General features: G+C 39.5%; 1 protein-coding gene across 10 annotated transcripts in view; it reads right to left on the bottom strand.

Annotated features, from left to right (window-relative positions):
* LOC131442837 (piezo-type mechanosensitive ion channel component 2) overlaps positions 1-16,799 on the bottom strand; it is a 105,392-nt gene that overhangs the window by 54,660 nt on the left and 33,933 nt on the right. For 9 of the 10 annotated variants that reach the window (XR_009233600.1, XM_058612467.1, XM_058612799.1 and 6 more), the window contains exons 8-14: positions 12,384-12,558; positions 7,869-7,988; positions 7,288-7,323; positions 5,278-5,395; positions 3,142-3,326; positions 1,694-1,924; positions 1,181-1,301 (exon numbers count right to left, since the gene is read on the bottom strand). Coding sequence is in view for 9 of the 10 variants with exons in the window: in XM_058612467.1 (XP_058468450.1) it covers positions 1,181-1,301; positions 1,694-1,924; positions 3,142-3,326; positions 5,278-5,395; positions 7,288-7,323; positions 7,869-7,988; positions 12,384-12,558 (986 nt within the window). In the remaining variant the exon portion in view is untranslated. The remainder of the gene's footprint in view (positions 1-1,180; positions 1,302-1,693; positions 1,925-3,141; positions 3,327-5,277; positions 5,396-7,287; positions 7,324-7,868; positions 7,989-12,383; positions 12,559-16,799) is intronic. The other variant, XM_058612487.1, reaches the window with a different exon arrangement.

Below are 16,799 nucleotides of genomic sequence, written 5' to 3'. Positions count from 1 at the left end.
TGTGACATTCGTTGGTAAAAACCTCAGACTGTAACAAACTCTTCTTCTAACCCCTCCCGAGTAAGCATTTGCATACCACAAAAGATATTGTTAATCTCACATTGGCTCGACTGCACCGTTGTTGTGCCATCATCTGAGCCAAAAGGCAACGCTCTCGATCTTACAGTCAATCTTTGTTCCTACGGTCATGAGTGCGGGGGTCGTGACTGAAAGAATGAGATAGTGGCTACAAGCGGCTGAAAAGGGTGTTCTCAGAAGGGTGGCTGAGGTCTCTCTTAGAGGTTGGGTGGTGAGAAGAAGCTCAGTCATCTGGAAAGGAGCCATTGGAAGTGGTTCCAATGGCAGAGGAGTGAACAAATGAAAGAAAAATTGCCTTTCTTTCCACCTCTGGAGTAAAATAACAAAACATAACCATTGGCGAGGATGGTGTGGGGGCGCTTGGGGATCCCAACATGCTAAAAGCACACGCTGGCTGGTTTTGTGGAAACATGGCAGTGACAGACCGTGGCCTCTGTTAACCAGGGCCCTGGCCTAAAGTACATTTAAAAGACTTATTGCCAAGATTTTAAACCCTTTCTGAATCATGTTTCTTGCAATGTAAAACTACCAGAAATGGATTTGGACTGACCCTGAAGGCTTAGACCAGGGGTGTCCAAACTACAGCCCGCAGGTGAGATGTTGTGCGGCGCGCAGCTTCGGTTTTATAACGTATTATTTATGGCCAGGGACAGATTTGTACAAAAATGTTATGTTATGTTTTTGTTATTTCACTCCAGATGTGGAAAGAAAGGCAATTTTTCTTTCATCTGTTCACTCCTCCACGGCTTAGATATGGTTACATTTTACATACAAAAAGCACCATTGGCCCCCCGGAAATCTTTTACATTATCAAATATGGCCCTTGTTCAAAAAAGGTTTGGACATGTGACTGTGTAGTTATACTAAAAGTCTCCCAAACAATGAAAAGAAACCTTTACAGTAATGACTGAACTATCATGTGATAGTGTGTATTCATTTTGTAATAAGGAGGTAATAGCATCCTTTTTGGAATGTAATAGTGGGGCAGTAAGAGATAATATTACAGTAATAACATGTTTCTGACGAAATAGTTTGACCGTTAGAATTTCTACAAAAAATGATTCACAACGACAGTCTGCAAAAACAAGATTCCCGAGCTTACCCTTCTTCTCCTGGTCCTCCACGTGAACGTCTAAGAGGCCGGCGCTGTCGTCCTTTTGTTTTTCCCATCGCTCGGTGAGCGTTTGTCTCAGCAGCAGCCAGAAGCTCAGCAGACACAGGACCTACACCCAACAGAGCAACCAACAAATCATCAGCATTTAACAGGAGACACAACTTGTTTATACACTCAATCAGAATGGAGTTTTTTTAAACTCCTGCATTGAGTTGTCTAAACTATCAGTGCGTGTGTGACATCCATCTGAGACTTTAAATAAACTTTGAAATACAGTTTTGCCCCAGATGTGAAAGAGAAGACGTATGAGGTGCGGTGATTTAAATATAACGGGATGAGTGAGACACTTTTAGGTCAGGTTCAGTCGCTGCCAACATGAAAGGATTGGAGCGTGTCCAGAATATGTCCAAATACTACAAACGTGGCTTTGTTTTATATGACAGACTTTCTATCGTCAATAGTCTTGCGTCTGTCGCTTTGCTTTGCTCTCGTTCCACAAACCTTGGACGAGAGCGAGTGGAAGGGGTTCCTCTTCTTCACGAAGAAGCCCGGGACCTCGGGCATGTCCTCGAAGCTCCAGATGTACTGCAGGACGATCAGCAGGTTGCCGTAGGCGACCATGAAGGGCGACGACAGCATGGCGTAGCGCCGCCGGTCCCTCACCATCCACAGCATGCACGACCAGATAAGGAAGACAAACGTGAGCCAGCTGACGTACGTGATGCTCCACGCCTGAGGAGCAAAAATAACAAGAATTACAAACAAATGCTGCATGAATAATAAATAAGTGAGTATGAGAAGTGACCTTTGGGTATTTGGGCTCATTTTTTATTTGCAGACATACAAACACGACAAGTTTTGACTGCTCAGAAAACAACATTATTCATTAATTTGTGTTTTTCTTCTTTTCTTTCTCTATTTCCACAGATTTACACCAGTTCAGTTTTATTTAACCTACATTCTTCTGGGATGATGGTTTTGGGAGCAGCCAGTGTGGTTTTGAATGAAGGAGAACAGAATCAAGTCTAGATCTCTATGCAGTCTGTATTCAAATTAAATTAATGTCCCCTTTTTTGTTTGTATGGAACAAGAGGAAATCGAAAGTTATGCAACTTTTAACCAAAACAAGGAAGATTGAGGGGGAAAAAATATATAAAATCTTAAATTTATGAGTCCGAGGTGAACATATGAGCAGGAGAGTCTCCACTATATCGTTAAATGTTTTACTAAAAAATTAAAAATCACATTAAGGCCCAATCACAACGTTAAGTGAACATCATTGGAAATAATACATCTTGACCATTATTATAAATTGTATTATAGTGTGCAGTAAGGAAGGAAGTTCTGTAGTTTTTAATTTTTATTAATAAGATAAACTTGAACTCTTGATGTCCAGCAACAAGCAACAGTGCTTAAACTGAGCTTGTTTTTATTTTTTACACATTTTCGACTGTTATTAATAGGAATGAATGACTAATACACGCTGCAATCTGAGTTTCCAAGTCATCATCGAAATCAAACCAAGATTCTGTTCTTTTTCAATCTATGATTCATCCAGGAATGTTGAGCTGGAATCAGACGCTCCTCCTCTTTTTAAATCATATCATATTAAAAGTGCTCAGAGTGTCAGAGTGGTTCGGTGCTTTGCTCAAGGACATCTTGGTCTAAAGTCGATAAAGGAAGCAGTGATAGTTGGTGTTTACTGACCAAACTCAGTGGCTTTGAACTTGTCCAGATTAGAGTTATTGTGCTGCTTTTTATGGCGTGAGTCTTATTAAACTATAAATACATACTGGGTAAAAGCAGCCACGTCTCCATTAGCATTTTTAAAAAAAAAGTAAGATCTGTGTTTTTTCTCTTGTCGGGTCAGTTTTAAATGCACAAATACTTAAGCAACTTTCTGTACTTCCTATGTTACGCCACCTGTGGGCTGCGTTACTAAAACTCACCATCATGGCGATGAGAGCGCAGATGTAGCTCTGTTTCATGATGAAATGGAAGACTTTGACCATGGCGCTCACTCCTCTCTGCTTAATCCCGTCCTCGCTTCCCTCAGACTTCTCTTCGCCGCCGCCGTCCAGCGCCAAATCCTCCGGGGGCAAACACACTTCGTACACACTTTCATCCTTCTTCTCTGGTTGGAGAACACACACACGACACTTGGATAGTTACTGTAGAGCCACCGGTAGCATGAAGCAATCAAAAACGACACCATTTTGGCAGGAAGTGTACACCTGCCATCATATACAGCATACCAGGTTTTATGTCAGGCAACTAGACTGTTTACTGCGGGGGCTGTAATTATTAAAAAGTGAAGATTGTGATTATCTGTTGTGCCCTGGGAGGACAAACGAGATCAGCAGAGATCCCAGGAGGCAGCAGATAAAAGCTGTGTTAAGCTAGCAAAGACGACGAAACCCATTCGTATCAGGTGAAGAATCAGAAGGATCCTACTGCAACTGAAGGAGTTGTTATTATTATTATTAATTTAATATCTTATTTACTTTACACACACATGCATTGTGATCTCAAAGGGTTCTCCAGAGCGGTGACAAGGGAATGTCAAGTATTTCAGAATACTGTAGGTCTGGAACAATGACCCCACCCGCTGTATCAACAAACCACATGGCAGCCATGTGGTTTGGAATTTAACTTCTGCACAGTTTTGAAAGTTTTAAAATCACAAGAAAACAGTTGTTGAAAACGAAAGGTAAAGTCCGACAAGTCCGACTCCAGTTCGACTGAGCGTATACATGCAAGAGTTATCAGACTATCAATCGCAATATCCAGGTATGTTAGTCCGACTAAGACTAGCGTGATATTGTTTAGTTACGTGACATTAAGGAAACCGAATTATTGTCTTAGTCCAACTAAAATCCGACTTTTAATATGCATGTAAACGCACTAACTACACTATATTTGTTTAACAATAAATTAGTTGTACTTATAGCACAGTTCTAATTTTGTATGTGTAGCTTATGCCGTGTACTGTCGCACGCTACCAATAGCTCCCGGTCCCTTTCAAGCACAAATTTCAAGCTTACATTTACATCCAATCCAACTCAGAGGTGTCCCGTTGTCAGTCTAACAGTTGCCTCAGTTTTTAAAGTTTTTAAATCACAAGAAAACAGTTGTTGAAAAAGAAAGGTAGGTGTTGACACATCAGACGCCTGAACCGTCACACAAGTAACCCTAACCACTTGTGTCACAAAAAGCGTCATCTAAAAACACTAACTTCCAAAAATGCAACAACAAGCTGTTTCTTGTGTTGGACACACAATCACAACCTGCCAGGAAAAAAGATGTCTTCACATTATTCAAACTCCACACGCCCACTTTGTAATAACACAGGTTTGTTGGTAAAAGAATGGCCCTTCAATAACTTCACAAACCTGATTCAGAATCGTGGAAGAGAGCAAAACCTCCTGTAGAACTTTCTAGCAGGCAAAGCTATTTATCTTTCATTCTATTTATCTGTTCATTGTTGTAATTGGTATCAAAGCACCGTTGCCTTTAAAGTGCCTTTAAGGTGCATTGTCAAAGCCATGTTTTGTTATATATTAACCTTCGTATGTGCCTTTGAACATCTATCTATCATCAGAACCTGTACGTCTTGTCGGTTTTACAACCTAATTTCAAACTAATAACTGCCTAATTGCTGCTTAACTGTGTATGTGGAATAAACCTTCAGAAAGACAGTCGAGTTGTGCCCGCCGTACTTGTTCTGGTTACACTTTCCAGAAGGGAGCATTGAGCTGAAAGGATCAGCCAGCAGAAATCTGGACTCCACCATTATGTATTCTACTGTGGGGGTTGTATTATAATTCATTATATGTAGTAATAAAGCAGCATTTTTATGATGTAGTTGTTGAACACTGTGCTTCTTGACTCATTGTTGATTATAAACAGTGTTATTTCTCCTGACAGTTAACAATAACTGTGGCAGTAAATTAACAATTTTTTATTCATTTTTACTATAAACTGCATTTTTATTATGTAACGTCGACGTTAACAACACTGAAAAAACAAGTTTTAATTCATCATCAACTGGGCTTAAAAATTTGAATACACTGAAATCAGCTCACCTGTGCCATCGTTGGGCTGGTCCATTTTATACTGCGGGGTGGAGTATAAGTCCAGACAGACCGGTCCATTCTCGGTCGTGACAAACTCGAAGGACGTCCCGTTTGACGTGGGCACGGCCTGGGGACCGACGTTCAAAAATTAAAAACCCCATTTCTACAAACGTTACAAGTGGAACTGCTGTGATGTGGGATTAAAACGACTGCACAGAATTCTGCCTCACAAAGACAAACGCGCCGCGACGACAATTATGCGCTTCAATTATTTACCAACTGGATATTTTGTGGTTGAGCTTTTATTTCTTAATCACAGAAGCGGCTTTATGAAAACACTTTGTGACTTGGTGAGGCAGTAAAAAGGGCATTTGTTTTTCCCTTTGCTTTTCACACTGCACATTCTTTTATTATGTACTCATATGTGTATTTAAACATCTATCTATCCTGGCAATTAGAAAATCCCTTTATTACAAAGCTAATGTGAGGCTTTAGCGTCGTTTACAGCCATTTTTATTAAGAAATTCCCTCTCTGTTAACTTAATGAGACTGCAGACAGGAGAGAGGCATAACTGTACTGAAAAGCCCTTTAAACTTTTAAAATGGAGAGATAGACCTTGGGCTAAATCACACTTCTGAGGCATCTTATTAGCCTCAGAGATGAATCGAATTAGTGTGTTATTCAAAGTCAGGAGGAGTGACTTTGTGGTTAAAAGTCAGGCTGAACAATTAGACACTTTGAAGAAACGCAATAAGCAAAACACAAAGGCTGCAATTTAATCAGATTAATGGTTAATGGATGAACTAACTGTAAAATTAGTTACTGACTGTTTTGATGATCAAATAATCATGTATTCAGATTTTTAAGACAGTAAACTGAATATCTTTGGTCTGTGGAGTTGAGGAGGAGATCCTTCTACGATGGCTGCTGAGGCCGTAGTCTGACTAAGACGGGCAATTGGACAACTTGCCGAGTCTGACTATACATGTTGGGGAGAAAATAGATTTTTTGGCCGATGGATCATGCTGTGGTTCTGTATGTTTCATACCTGAGCATAGTGGTTGTCGTGTTGTCCAAAGAAAGACACCGCTACTGCACTTTATATGTTGTCTACTTCTACTTCCGGGTCAATGACCGAGAACGACAAGTCCAACTCCAGTCCGAAGCGTATACATGCAGGAGTAATCGGACTATCAATCGTAATATCCAGGTATGTTAGTCGGACTAAGACTAGCTCGATTTTAGTCGCGCTAACGTGTTTACATATGACATTAAGAAAACTGACTAAAGTCAGACTAAAAAACTTTTAACATGCATGTAATCGCACTAATTACACTATTTTTGTTTAACAATAAATCAGTTGTGCACATGGTACTGTGTTATTTTTGTCTGTGGACATGTTGCTTATGCCGTGTACCGTCTCCAGTGTGTAGCTCGCACGCTACCAATAGCTCCCGGCCCCTTTCTAAGTCGCTCGCAAAAGGTTTCAATAATCGAGCACAAATTTCAAGCCAACATGATTATTTGCCAACTAGTTAGTTAGTCAATCAAACAGTTGTCGCTGCTGTCAGTTTGATGAGTGAATAGTGTTGAGATGAACAGCAACAATGACCGTGACAACTGATAATACTAAAACTAGCTCATTCAGTTTGTTTGGGTTTAAATAAGCAAAAAGAATAAATGTTAAAAAAGGGTTGTAGACCCCTGGTGTAGAGTGTTATTATTGTCTGGTATCGCTAACAATGACTAGCCCAAGATATGTTTGCATCCATGAAATTCCCTCCCAATTCCAACCTCTGAATTTAAGAGGTGTTCGTAGCGCAGTATTTAGTTTACGGGGTTACTGCGACAGCCCCGACCTGCAGAAAACTTGCGCCATGGAGATCGAGCTAAGAGCAGCGTTGTGTGCAGTGTGAAAAGCACGTTGCAGTGACTCCTTCTTCCTTGTACAAAGGCTGTGAGGAGCGTGAATGGGGGTGAGAAGCACAGATTTAAGACACATCCAGAGCAGCTCCCACCTCAGTCGTACTGATGCCATCCTGGGTGGAGAGGAGCTGGGAGGAGAAGGAAAAAAAGAAGAAGCATACAAGACAAGGTGTGTTATCGATGAGCGGCCGAAGTCAAAGGCCTCCTTGTTCTTTATAGTCGCTGATAAGCAGGAACAAAGCAGGAGCAGTATTACTCTTGTAAATCGAGCCTATCGCTCATCTGTGTCTGTACAACCTAAAAGCTTTTAAACCTCAGGAGGTGGACGATGGAGACAGACTACTTTCCTTCCTTAATATGGGAACAAGGTCAGTGTGTGTGTGTGTGTGTGTGTTCACAGCCGAACCTCCTGAGTCTACTCAGAAGGTGAAAACAGCAACAGCTCGAGTTCACAGTTTAACAAAGACTCGGTTTCCTGTTATTATCTGTTATTAGCTATGATCTGTTAAGAACGCAAACCAGGAAGTGTGTTGTGTTTGTTCTGAAGGAATGCAAAGTTGATGAAATACTTGAAGCCACTCGTGTTGTTTACAGAGTGAATCATACGGCACATTGGCTTTGATGACTTCAGTGATCTGTGCTTTGTCAGGCATGTGTTGTCACCCTCGCGTACGTTTTTCTCATCGGTGCCCTGACGCGACTCCCACCACAGCTGCCGCTTCCTGTTGGCCGAGTTACTGGTTCTGTTTCCAATCAGATCCTCCTCCTCGCACACATTGCTGTCTTTGTCGTCCTGAAACAACAGTGATAGACACTTTAGACGACGTATATCGGCACAGGCTCAACCCAGAAGGACGGTTTTTAATCAACCTCTCAGTATCTGAGCAACCTTTAACATTATCTACATTTGTGTCCACACATTATTCTGCATTTCATAAAGAACAAGTAATCCTTCTGACAGCGTGCAAGTACCACAAAAGAAAAAAAACATAAAGGCAAATGCTTTCTCTTTGGTTCCCTTTGTTCTAGGTGCAGTTTCCTGCGTTTCAGGGATTTGAGAGCACGCATCCTCACACAAGACAGAATAATGTTGTACCAGGAAATGCCAACGGAATTATTGAAAGAGGTTATATTACAAACAATACCTTGAAGTTGAGTACAGACTTAAAGCATGTGATTTTCGGTGTCATTTTTTTGTTGACAGCTGCAATAATAAGCAGTACTAATGCCCGACGAAGAATTACAGTTTATATTGTTGGGTCTTATACACTGTAAAAAAGAAAAAGGTTGACATTCTTACCTTGAATTAATTAAGTTAATCTAAACTAATGTAAACAATAAAGGTATAATGTATAACAATATATATCATAAGAGGACAACTGGCATAATTTAGCTCTGAAATATATGCATTTTCTTTTTTTTTTAAAGTTTGCCAACGCAATTTCAATATCGGACAAACAATACTGAATGTTATAGAGCTGCTATGTGAAGTGTTCTCGCTTTACTTGGATTGTGTGCTTCTTCCACCTTGTCTGCTCAATCTAGATTTGTCGGCTTTTATATATATATACACAAGTATATATATATATATACACATATATACATACATATTTATACATATATATAAATATGCATATATATATACATATTTGGAGTGAGACATGCTGCTTTCGACCTATCTTTGCTTTGAGTCACATGTGCAGTGAACAGCAGGAGACGGCAGGTAATTTTATCTTTATTATGGGAAAAGTTTTTTAAAAAAATGTTGTTTTGTTCATTATTTCTTATATCAGAACTTTGCCAGTCCTTAGATTTCAATTTTAAATAATAAATCAAATTGTTCAAGCATTTTTATTTATCTTTTGTAGAGGTATCCTAAACAGCCTGCACAATGTTAATTAAAATAAATATTTTTAAATTAAGAATTTTTGCCCAAAACAACGTCAAGGTAAATTGAAATGCTGGCAGCAAACAAGAGCCATTGGGAAATTGTGTGATTTATTATTCGATTCACTGACTAATCATTTCAATAATTGATGACTGTTGTTAGTAGCATCCTTACCACAGACATGATCAGAATAACTACACTGATAACCACAGAGAATCATGTGGAGCATTAAGTTTGTGTTTACAGGCATTTTATATTCAAAGGTTACACACTACAGCTTTAAGTTGTGATTGTAATGCTAGTTATTTTCATGTTAATTTATGGACTTTCTGAGTGAATTAAATTCAACTCAGAATTTAATTCACTCAGAGAATGTTTTATCACGCTGCGACAGTCACATTAGGCGTCCGTGTATTTTAAATCTTTGGATTATTAATATATGAATTCATCTGCTGTCACTTTCTTTTCTTTTCTTTTCTGGTGATTTACTGCTGAATAAACACAAGACAATGAACTTTACATAAAGCACTGACTTAATCGAGCGATGGTCAGAGTGCATCCAGATATTAGCAGAGACAAGGTCAGTCTCAGTGTGGCCTCTCTCCTCTGAGTTATGTTGTAATTATGTTTCATTGTTACAATCTGAAGAAATGTGAGAACGTGTCTCTGTCTCACACACACACACACACACACCTACGTGGGGAGATCAATAGTCCATGCAGCCCCAGAGTTTTCCAGGGAAGTATTGACCTCGCTATAAAAAATACTAATCTATAATCCCATTCAACGACAAAGCAGCTGAGCTCCGAGGTGAAGGAGGATGCGCTGGATTCAGGGTCTTTATCTTTATTTGTATACGTGTTGTTTTATACCCTTTTATAATCTGTAAAAAGTCCTTTAAAAGCAATATATGCTGTAAATATTCTGTTCTATTTATTTTTATGTGCATTGACACTTTTCAGAAACAAAATCCAAGTGATATTATTGGACATAATATACATTATGAATTAAGTAGAGTATAAGTTCTGTTCTTTTAGAGTTTAAAATCTCCTACTAAAAGCCTCCTCAACAGCTCCACGAGAGTGCACTTAACACAACACAGTATCCGTCAATCTTCTACTCACTGTCGCCAAAAATGGCTGTTTAGTCCAAGATGGCGGACTTCCTGTAGGACTGACGGTAAAGTCCTCATTGACATTTTGGACCGTCCTGACATGATTAACATGTGTACCAACTTTTGTTCATGTACGTGAAACTTTTCAAAAAAAAAATCACCTGATGAAAGCTTTTTTTCTATTTTCGTTAGCCCCTCCCACTTCCAATTTTCCACACTTGGTCACTGAACGACTTTCACATGTACATTTTCATGAGTTCTGATGCAGTCGCAAACATCTGTGAGTTTTTGGGTATGTTCAGGGCCTCAAAAAGAGAAAAATAAGAATTCCTTGCATTTCAATAGGGTTCTACGCGCCCTGCTCGAACCCTACTACTAATAATAATCAGGTGCCTTTTTGAAGACCGGGCTGTACAGTAATATTTTCCTGCTGGCTGTTTATTGTGAGATCCATTTCTGATGCACTTTCAGAGTAAGAGACGAGTGATAAAATCTAGAGTCCTGTGTAAAAATGCACTCACGAGTTTATCTGATGTTGAAGAGGCTTCAGGAGTCTGACGCAGATAAATCAAGTGGGCGCACGGTCGAGTTCAGATCTCCCGCTCTGTCCTAAAACACTGTTAATGTGGAAGTGCACTTTGATTAACTCAGCGTCGAGCTGACGGCTAAACTACATGAACTTTGCAAGGAACTTTTGCTTCAGTGTCATTATCAGTGAAATACCGGTCAAAATCATGTGACCTGCACACGTCATCATGTCAGGTGTGAGGATTTCTATTTGGGTCATTTTGGTTGTAAAAAGGCTCTCAAAAAGCAAATAGCTTCCGGATGTTTCCATATTTCGCCATATTGACTGATAAGTGGGCGTAGTCTTCTGGTTTTCCTCAGGACACCAATGTGGAAGTATAAATTTACTGAATAGCCACCAGGGGGCAAAATGCAGTCACTTCTACTTCTCAAGTGATTTATACTGTCAGCTCAGGTCTCAGTCGCTTGTTTTCAGGATTACTTCACTAGAACATGATGATAATTTAGATGAAAACTGGGGATAAATTAGGACACATGTGAGTGGACACCAGTGTGACTGAAAAACGTCATGACCAAGTCATGATCGGTTACCACTTGGTTACGACACAACTAAAACATGGAAGACGTTTAACTGCGGTTTCAACTGAGGAAGAAGAAGACACACCATTTCTGGAGTGTAATAAAAGAATCATCTAGAGCTTGATTGAATGCAAATCAGTCTACTCCTCCAAGTACAGAATTATCTCATCAAAATATTGATTTTGAAGCCAGACGGAGTTAAAGTGGCTCCCTGCTGCATTTTTCCAGACTTGGAAAATGTGGTAAAATTCATCCACACATGTACAAAGAACTGAGGACTCAGGACGGACAGATTCTCTGGTTCAAGAAGCAGTGATCGATTGGACTGGAATCTTCCATCGATACAGTTTTCTGATCACGAGGCAACAACGTGACTCACCATTTAATCTAATTTAATCTGGATCTATTTCAGTTTTACTGTCAGGGATTTTATTTATTGTGTAACATTCTGAGTCCTGAGCTCTGACTGCAGCCTCTCAGCAGCATTAATATCAGTGTAGGTTTGTGTTTTATGTAATAATCTAGTTTCAATGTTTGCTTTTCAAACAGGTTTCCACTGCGGGAGAGAAACAAAATGGCTTCATGTGAGATCGGATAACCATTTAAAACACATTTGTCTCTTTTCCATCTATAGATGTCAATAATTGTGTTTGTGAAATATTATTTCGAAATTGCAAGACGGCCAAAAATGGATGATAGGTCTTCTGAAGTGATTAAACACCACAACCATAGTTTTAAATCTTTGTTTACCTTCATTTTTTTACTATGACAGTTGTTAATAAAGCTGCACAGAGCTGTTAAAGTATAATATATATATATATATATAACCGTAAAAGTATATGGTGTAATGTGTAAGATATGGAGGTCGTTATGACACTTATTGACTTTGACATAAAAAAAACCCACTGCCTCCTGCATCAACAAAACTATTATATGTTTGCATGATTAATGTACATATTTGCAGTCGGCCACAGATGAGAATTTAAAAAACACAAAATCTTAATGTATGTGTCCTTTGATATAAAAAATAAACCTGACTGTGGAGACAGTGGCGACAGAGAGTGCTTTACTTTGCTCACCGTCAGCTGTTCGATGGGCTCCTGCAGCCAGAGGCGGATCAGCGTGGCCAGAGTGTAGTAGAGGAGCAGCAGCATGATGGGATTCACAAAATGGTACCACTTTCTCTCCGGGTGCACGATGAGCTTCCACGTGTACGAGCAGTTGCTCTGAACGATCGGGGAGATGCCAAACACACTGCAGAGACACACACACACACACACACATGGACTGTGTGAGGACACGGGCAGCAGGACGATTTTCGGGGGGGATTTGAGCCAGAAACCCTCTGGTTACAAGCCCAATTCCCTTCCACTTGGACATGGGCTGCCTCATTTTTAGTAATCATGAAATATTTCAGGTCTTTAACTTTGATCCCTCGAAATAAGTGCGAAATGAAACGGTCAATAATACAACTGTTCTCATTGAGGATAAATTAACTTCAGTTTAGATTATTGGATGTTAAATCTCATCCATGAGAGTGGATGAGATCAGCCGTGTGGTCTCATTAGGATGAGTGTAATGTTCAGGGCGTCACTGTCAGTGAGCGAGTGTTGTAGTGAGCTAAAGAAAGAAAGAAGCCATTCCTCTCTCAGATCAATTGATTTACATTATACTTAAAGGTTATTGTTATGACAATTACAGACTATTGAAGTAGTAATATTCATAACAAAGTCACTAAAATAAACAACACCGTCCTCCTGTGTTTATTAGAGCCCTAAACACAATGAATCGATTATCAATCAATTACTAAATGAATCGCCAACTATTTTGATAATTGATTCATCGGATTAACACGATTTTTGATTAAATGTGAATATTTTAAAAACGGAATCATTTTGGTTTGTGGACAAAAACAAAGGCGTTCGAGAACATCATCATTTCCAGGTTTGACAAACACCGATCAATGTGTTTTAACGTTTTCTGACATTTTATGGACCAAACGATCACTCGATCAATCGATTATGAAAATAATCATTAGTTGCAGCTCTACAACAGAATATAAAGCTACCTTTTAACTGAGGACAAACTCATTGATTTGCGTGGAGGTGATTATTTAATTATTTCATCACTCACGACTCCTCGTGCATTCCCATTTCCACAGCACTGTGGTATTTCTGTCCCAAAGTGTTAATAAAAGAAAGCGGTTCCCTCTGTTTCCTGCCTCCACAGCCTCTGAGACAAACTCATATGGATCTAATATGTAAAGTACGCTGACCGGACAATAGGCCCCTCACTGCCTGCCCCAGTGCTGCTTGTTGACATTGACTTGGCCTTGCTGTTGGGCCGGCGCTGAGTGAGGCTGTTGACTGGCCTGGCTTCCACTCTGTTTCCTGCCTCTCCGCCCTCACAATGGAAGTCCCCCCCAGTCATGTGACCAGGCAGGCCTTCTTCCCCCAGCTGTGAGACCAAAGTGTTCAGGAAACAAAAGAAAAGGAAAAAAAGACTCTTAATCTGTGCGTCTGTCACTGTAAGACTTCACCGCCGTTCCTGTCCAGTACCTGACCTTTGTTCTGCTCGCAGGAAAAGAACCGAGTCATGTGACATCCTCTGCGGTACAAACAGATCCGGATTTAGATTTTCTACTTCTGATTGTTAATGTATGTGTAATGAACAACAGACTGTATATTAATCACACTTTGAATAACCACCACAGATGATGAATCTTCTCAAAACATGGAAGCTCTAGATCAGCCTTCAGTCTTCTGAATCTACTACGTGAAAACAAAGCATGTTTACTTGTCTCTATGGGTGTTTTCCCATCATCAGACAGTGGGATATAACCTAGAGCCTCACCCCTTCTCTTATGGGTAACTTAATAGAAAGCCGGTTTGTTCCAACAGAAGGTAGCAGAGTGACTTTGTCCTTTCCCAGACAAACCTCTATCATCTCCCCCGGCCTGTGCTTCTTTAGCCAGTTTATTTAGTTTATAAACTGTGTGAATTACAATAAAGGTACAATCTCATCTCATCTCATCTCATCTCATTGTTATGGTACAAAAGAACGGGGCAGAACTTGAAGTCGTCCAAATCACTATCACCAGTTCTGCACACTGTCTTGCTCTCTGCTCACTTACATTAAGTGTTTTAACGGCTGGAAGTCAAGTTTTGGCTGATAAGAAACTGGAAATAAACGCAGCTAACAAACGACATCCTGTACAACGATGTCTATCAAGACGAATGAAAACCAATTGTTGGTCAGAGGATTTCATTTTTTAGGGCCGGAGCAAGAATGTGTTCTTGTTGAGATTATTGTTTTTCTCCAACGTTGCGCTCATTTTGAAGGGGGTTAACGTGCACGAATACTCTTGAGATTTGGCACGGTGGTTGGGTCGGCAAAAACTGCGATAGTGACATAGGGCACAAACCCGTTCTTAGCCCCTGGGCTCTATAGCGCCCCCAGAAGCCGGGTCATGGTCAGACAAAAGTCGTCAGATCAGGATGAAATTTGGTAAGTGTATCGGGCTTACTCCAAATTTCCTTGAGAATTATTTTGGGAATGTTTGACACGAGAGAAAGTGGCCAAAATTGCGTTAAATGCTTCATTTTTTATTTTTTCTTTTGTGTCTAAGTCGCCAATGTTGTTCTGATTTTAACCAAACATGGTACACTTGTTGCTCTCATGATTCCAAACAAATTTCTAATGTACTTCCATCAGCTCTGCCCACCCAGAAGTCAGCCATTTTGAAAAAACAAAAATGGCTAGTCTACGCATTTGAGCGAACTCGTCTTAGCACGTTTGAGCTAGCCTCGTCAACCTTCGTCCATATGTTCTAGACAAGTTAATGATTAAAAGTTACCAAAGGATTTCTCTACATCAAAAGGCGTGGCCTTAGTGCTCCGACAAATTTGATGTTAAAATGGCAGGTAAACTAACGAAAAAATAAAACTAAAAGTCCACTTTTTGAAAGCTTTAGCGTAGTTACCTGGGGCGAGGGTTGGGGCGTCAGTGTTGTTCCAACAATGAGATCATCACACACCACCATTACTGCCAGAGATGGAGACGAGTTTGTCTTCTAATGAAGAAACCTGTCACTGCGGCACCGTCATCAAACCTTTAACCGCTGTCAGGACACAAGGTTTCATCCAAGGCGGCTTCAGCTAAACATAGCAGTTAAAAAGCCTCGGCCCTGACGCACACAGAGGCACGGCTTTCAAATGAGAAACCGATGAGATCAATAAAAGTCTGTAACACCAAGGACATGGAGACACAACAGCGATAGAGACGCTTGACGTGATATTTGCAGTTAAAAAGTTAATGAAACTATTAATTAGATGCTTGGTTTTTAAGAGAGCTTTTTATTTATTATTATTGAATGTTTTTCTTTGCTTCAGCTGGTGGCATCTTAGCTGGAAGCTACTTTTATTTACTCTGGCTGTTTCTTTCACAAACAAAGCAAATTAACACCAAGTTTAAAAAGTTTAAAAAGCAAATAATTAAAGATCACGGCCGTCATATATGGTGTAATTACATCTACAGTAATTGTAATGATTCTATGGTAGGTTTTAAATGTGACGATTTGAGTTGAGTTTCCTATAATTTTCATTTAATTTGCATTTGAAGCGACTCAGGCTGAGTGTTGTGGTGTTTAAAGCTAAGATAGGCAAGTTAAGTTCTTGGTTTTGTAGATTGTCATTTCATGATGAAAATGACTTTTTCTGGCTTTAAAGGCTGGTGCTTTGATTATGATTGATATTACAGTATACATGGGAATGACAAAATCCTATTAAAAAAAGTCACATAATAAACACATTTGTGTTATAGCAGAATTTGACCATGTTTATAGTCAATTTCATTGTTTTTAACACAAATAAATGACATTAAAGAGCCAAAGAAACAAAGTAGGTATGATCTGAAATGAAATGTTATAATAATAAGTGTATTTTAAGATCATGTAATACAGATCATAAACAGTAGATATTTTATTGTCATTCTCACTCTTTGACCATTGTGAACATGGAAAATTACATTCATGCCACACTGTCTCACTTTCCTGAATTTACAATAAAAAAAATTGTCATACATACATTTGTGGGTGATTATAATTTAAAGTAATTAGACCTCCATAGAATAATTATTTTTCTCCATTAATCGCGCACTTGTTTGGTCCATAAAATGTCAAAAAAAATGTTGAAAAATGTCGATCAGTGTTTCCCAAACCTGGAAATGATGATGTTTTCAAATGTCTTGTTTTTGTCTAAAAACCAAAAAGTATCCGTTTTAATGATTTCTTTGTCAAATGCAGAAAAGAAAATATTCTCATTTTACGAAGCTGGAAAATCAGAAAGCCTTGTTTTAGTGATTTAAAAAACACTAAACTGGATTAAGTGATTATCAGAATAGGCCGTGAGGTCGCACCGCGTCACCGTCTGCCTTCACCACAGCCGTGACCAACATGTTGGGTGAGACGTGTAGCGACGTGGCTTCACTCCAACCCC

The sequence above is a fragment of the Solea solea genome, chromosome 1 (genome assembly GCF_958295425.1).
Source record: "Solea solea chromosome 1, fSolSol10.1, whole genome shotgun sequence".
Taxonomy (NCBI): domain Eukaryota; kingdom Metazoa; phylum Chordata; class Actinopteri; order Pleuronectiformes; family Soleidae; genus Solea; species Solea solea.
The sequence above is the reverse complement of the archived record's forward strand: the minus strand, read 5'-3'. Positions and strand labels throughout refer to the sequence as shown.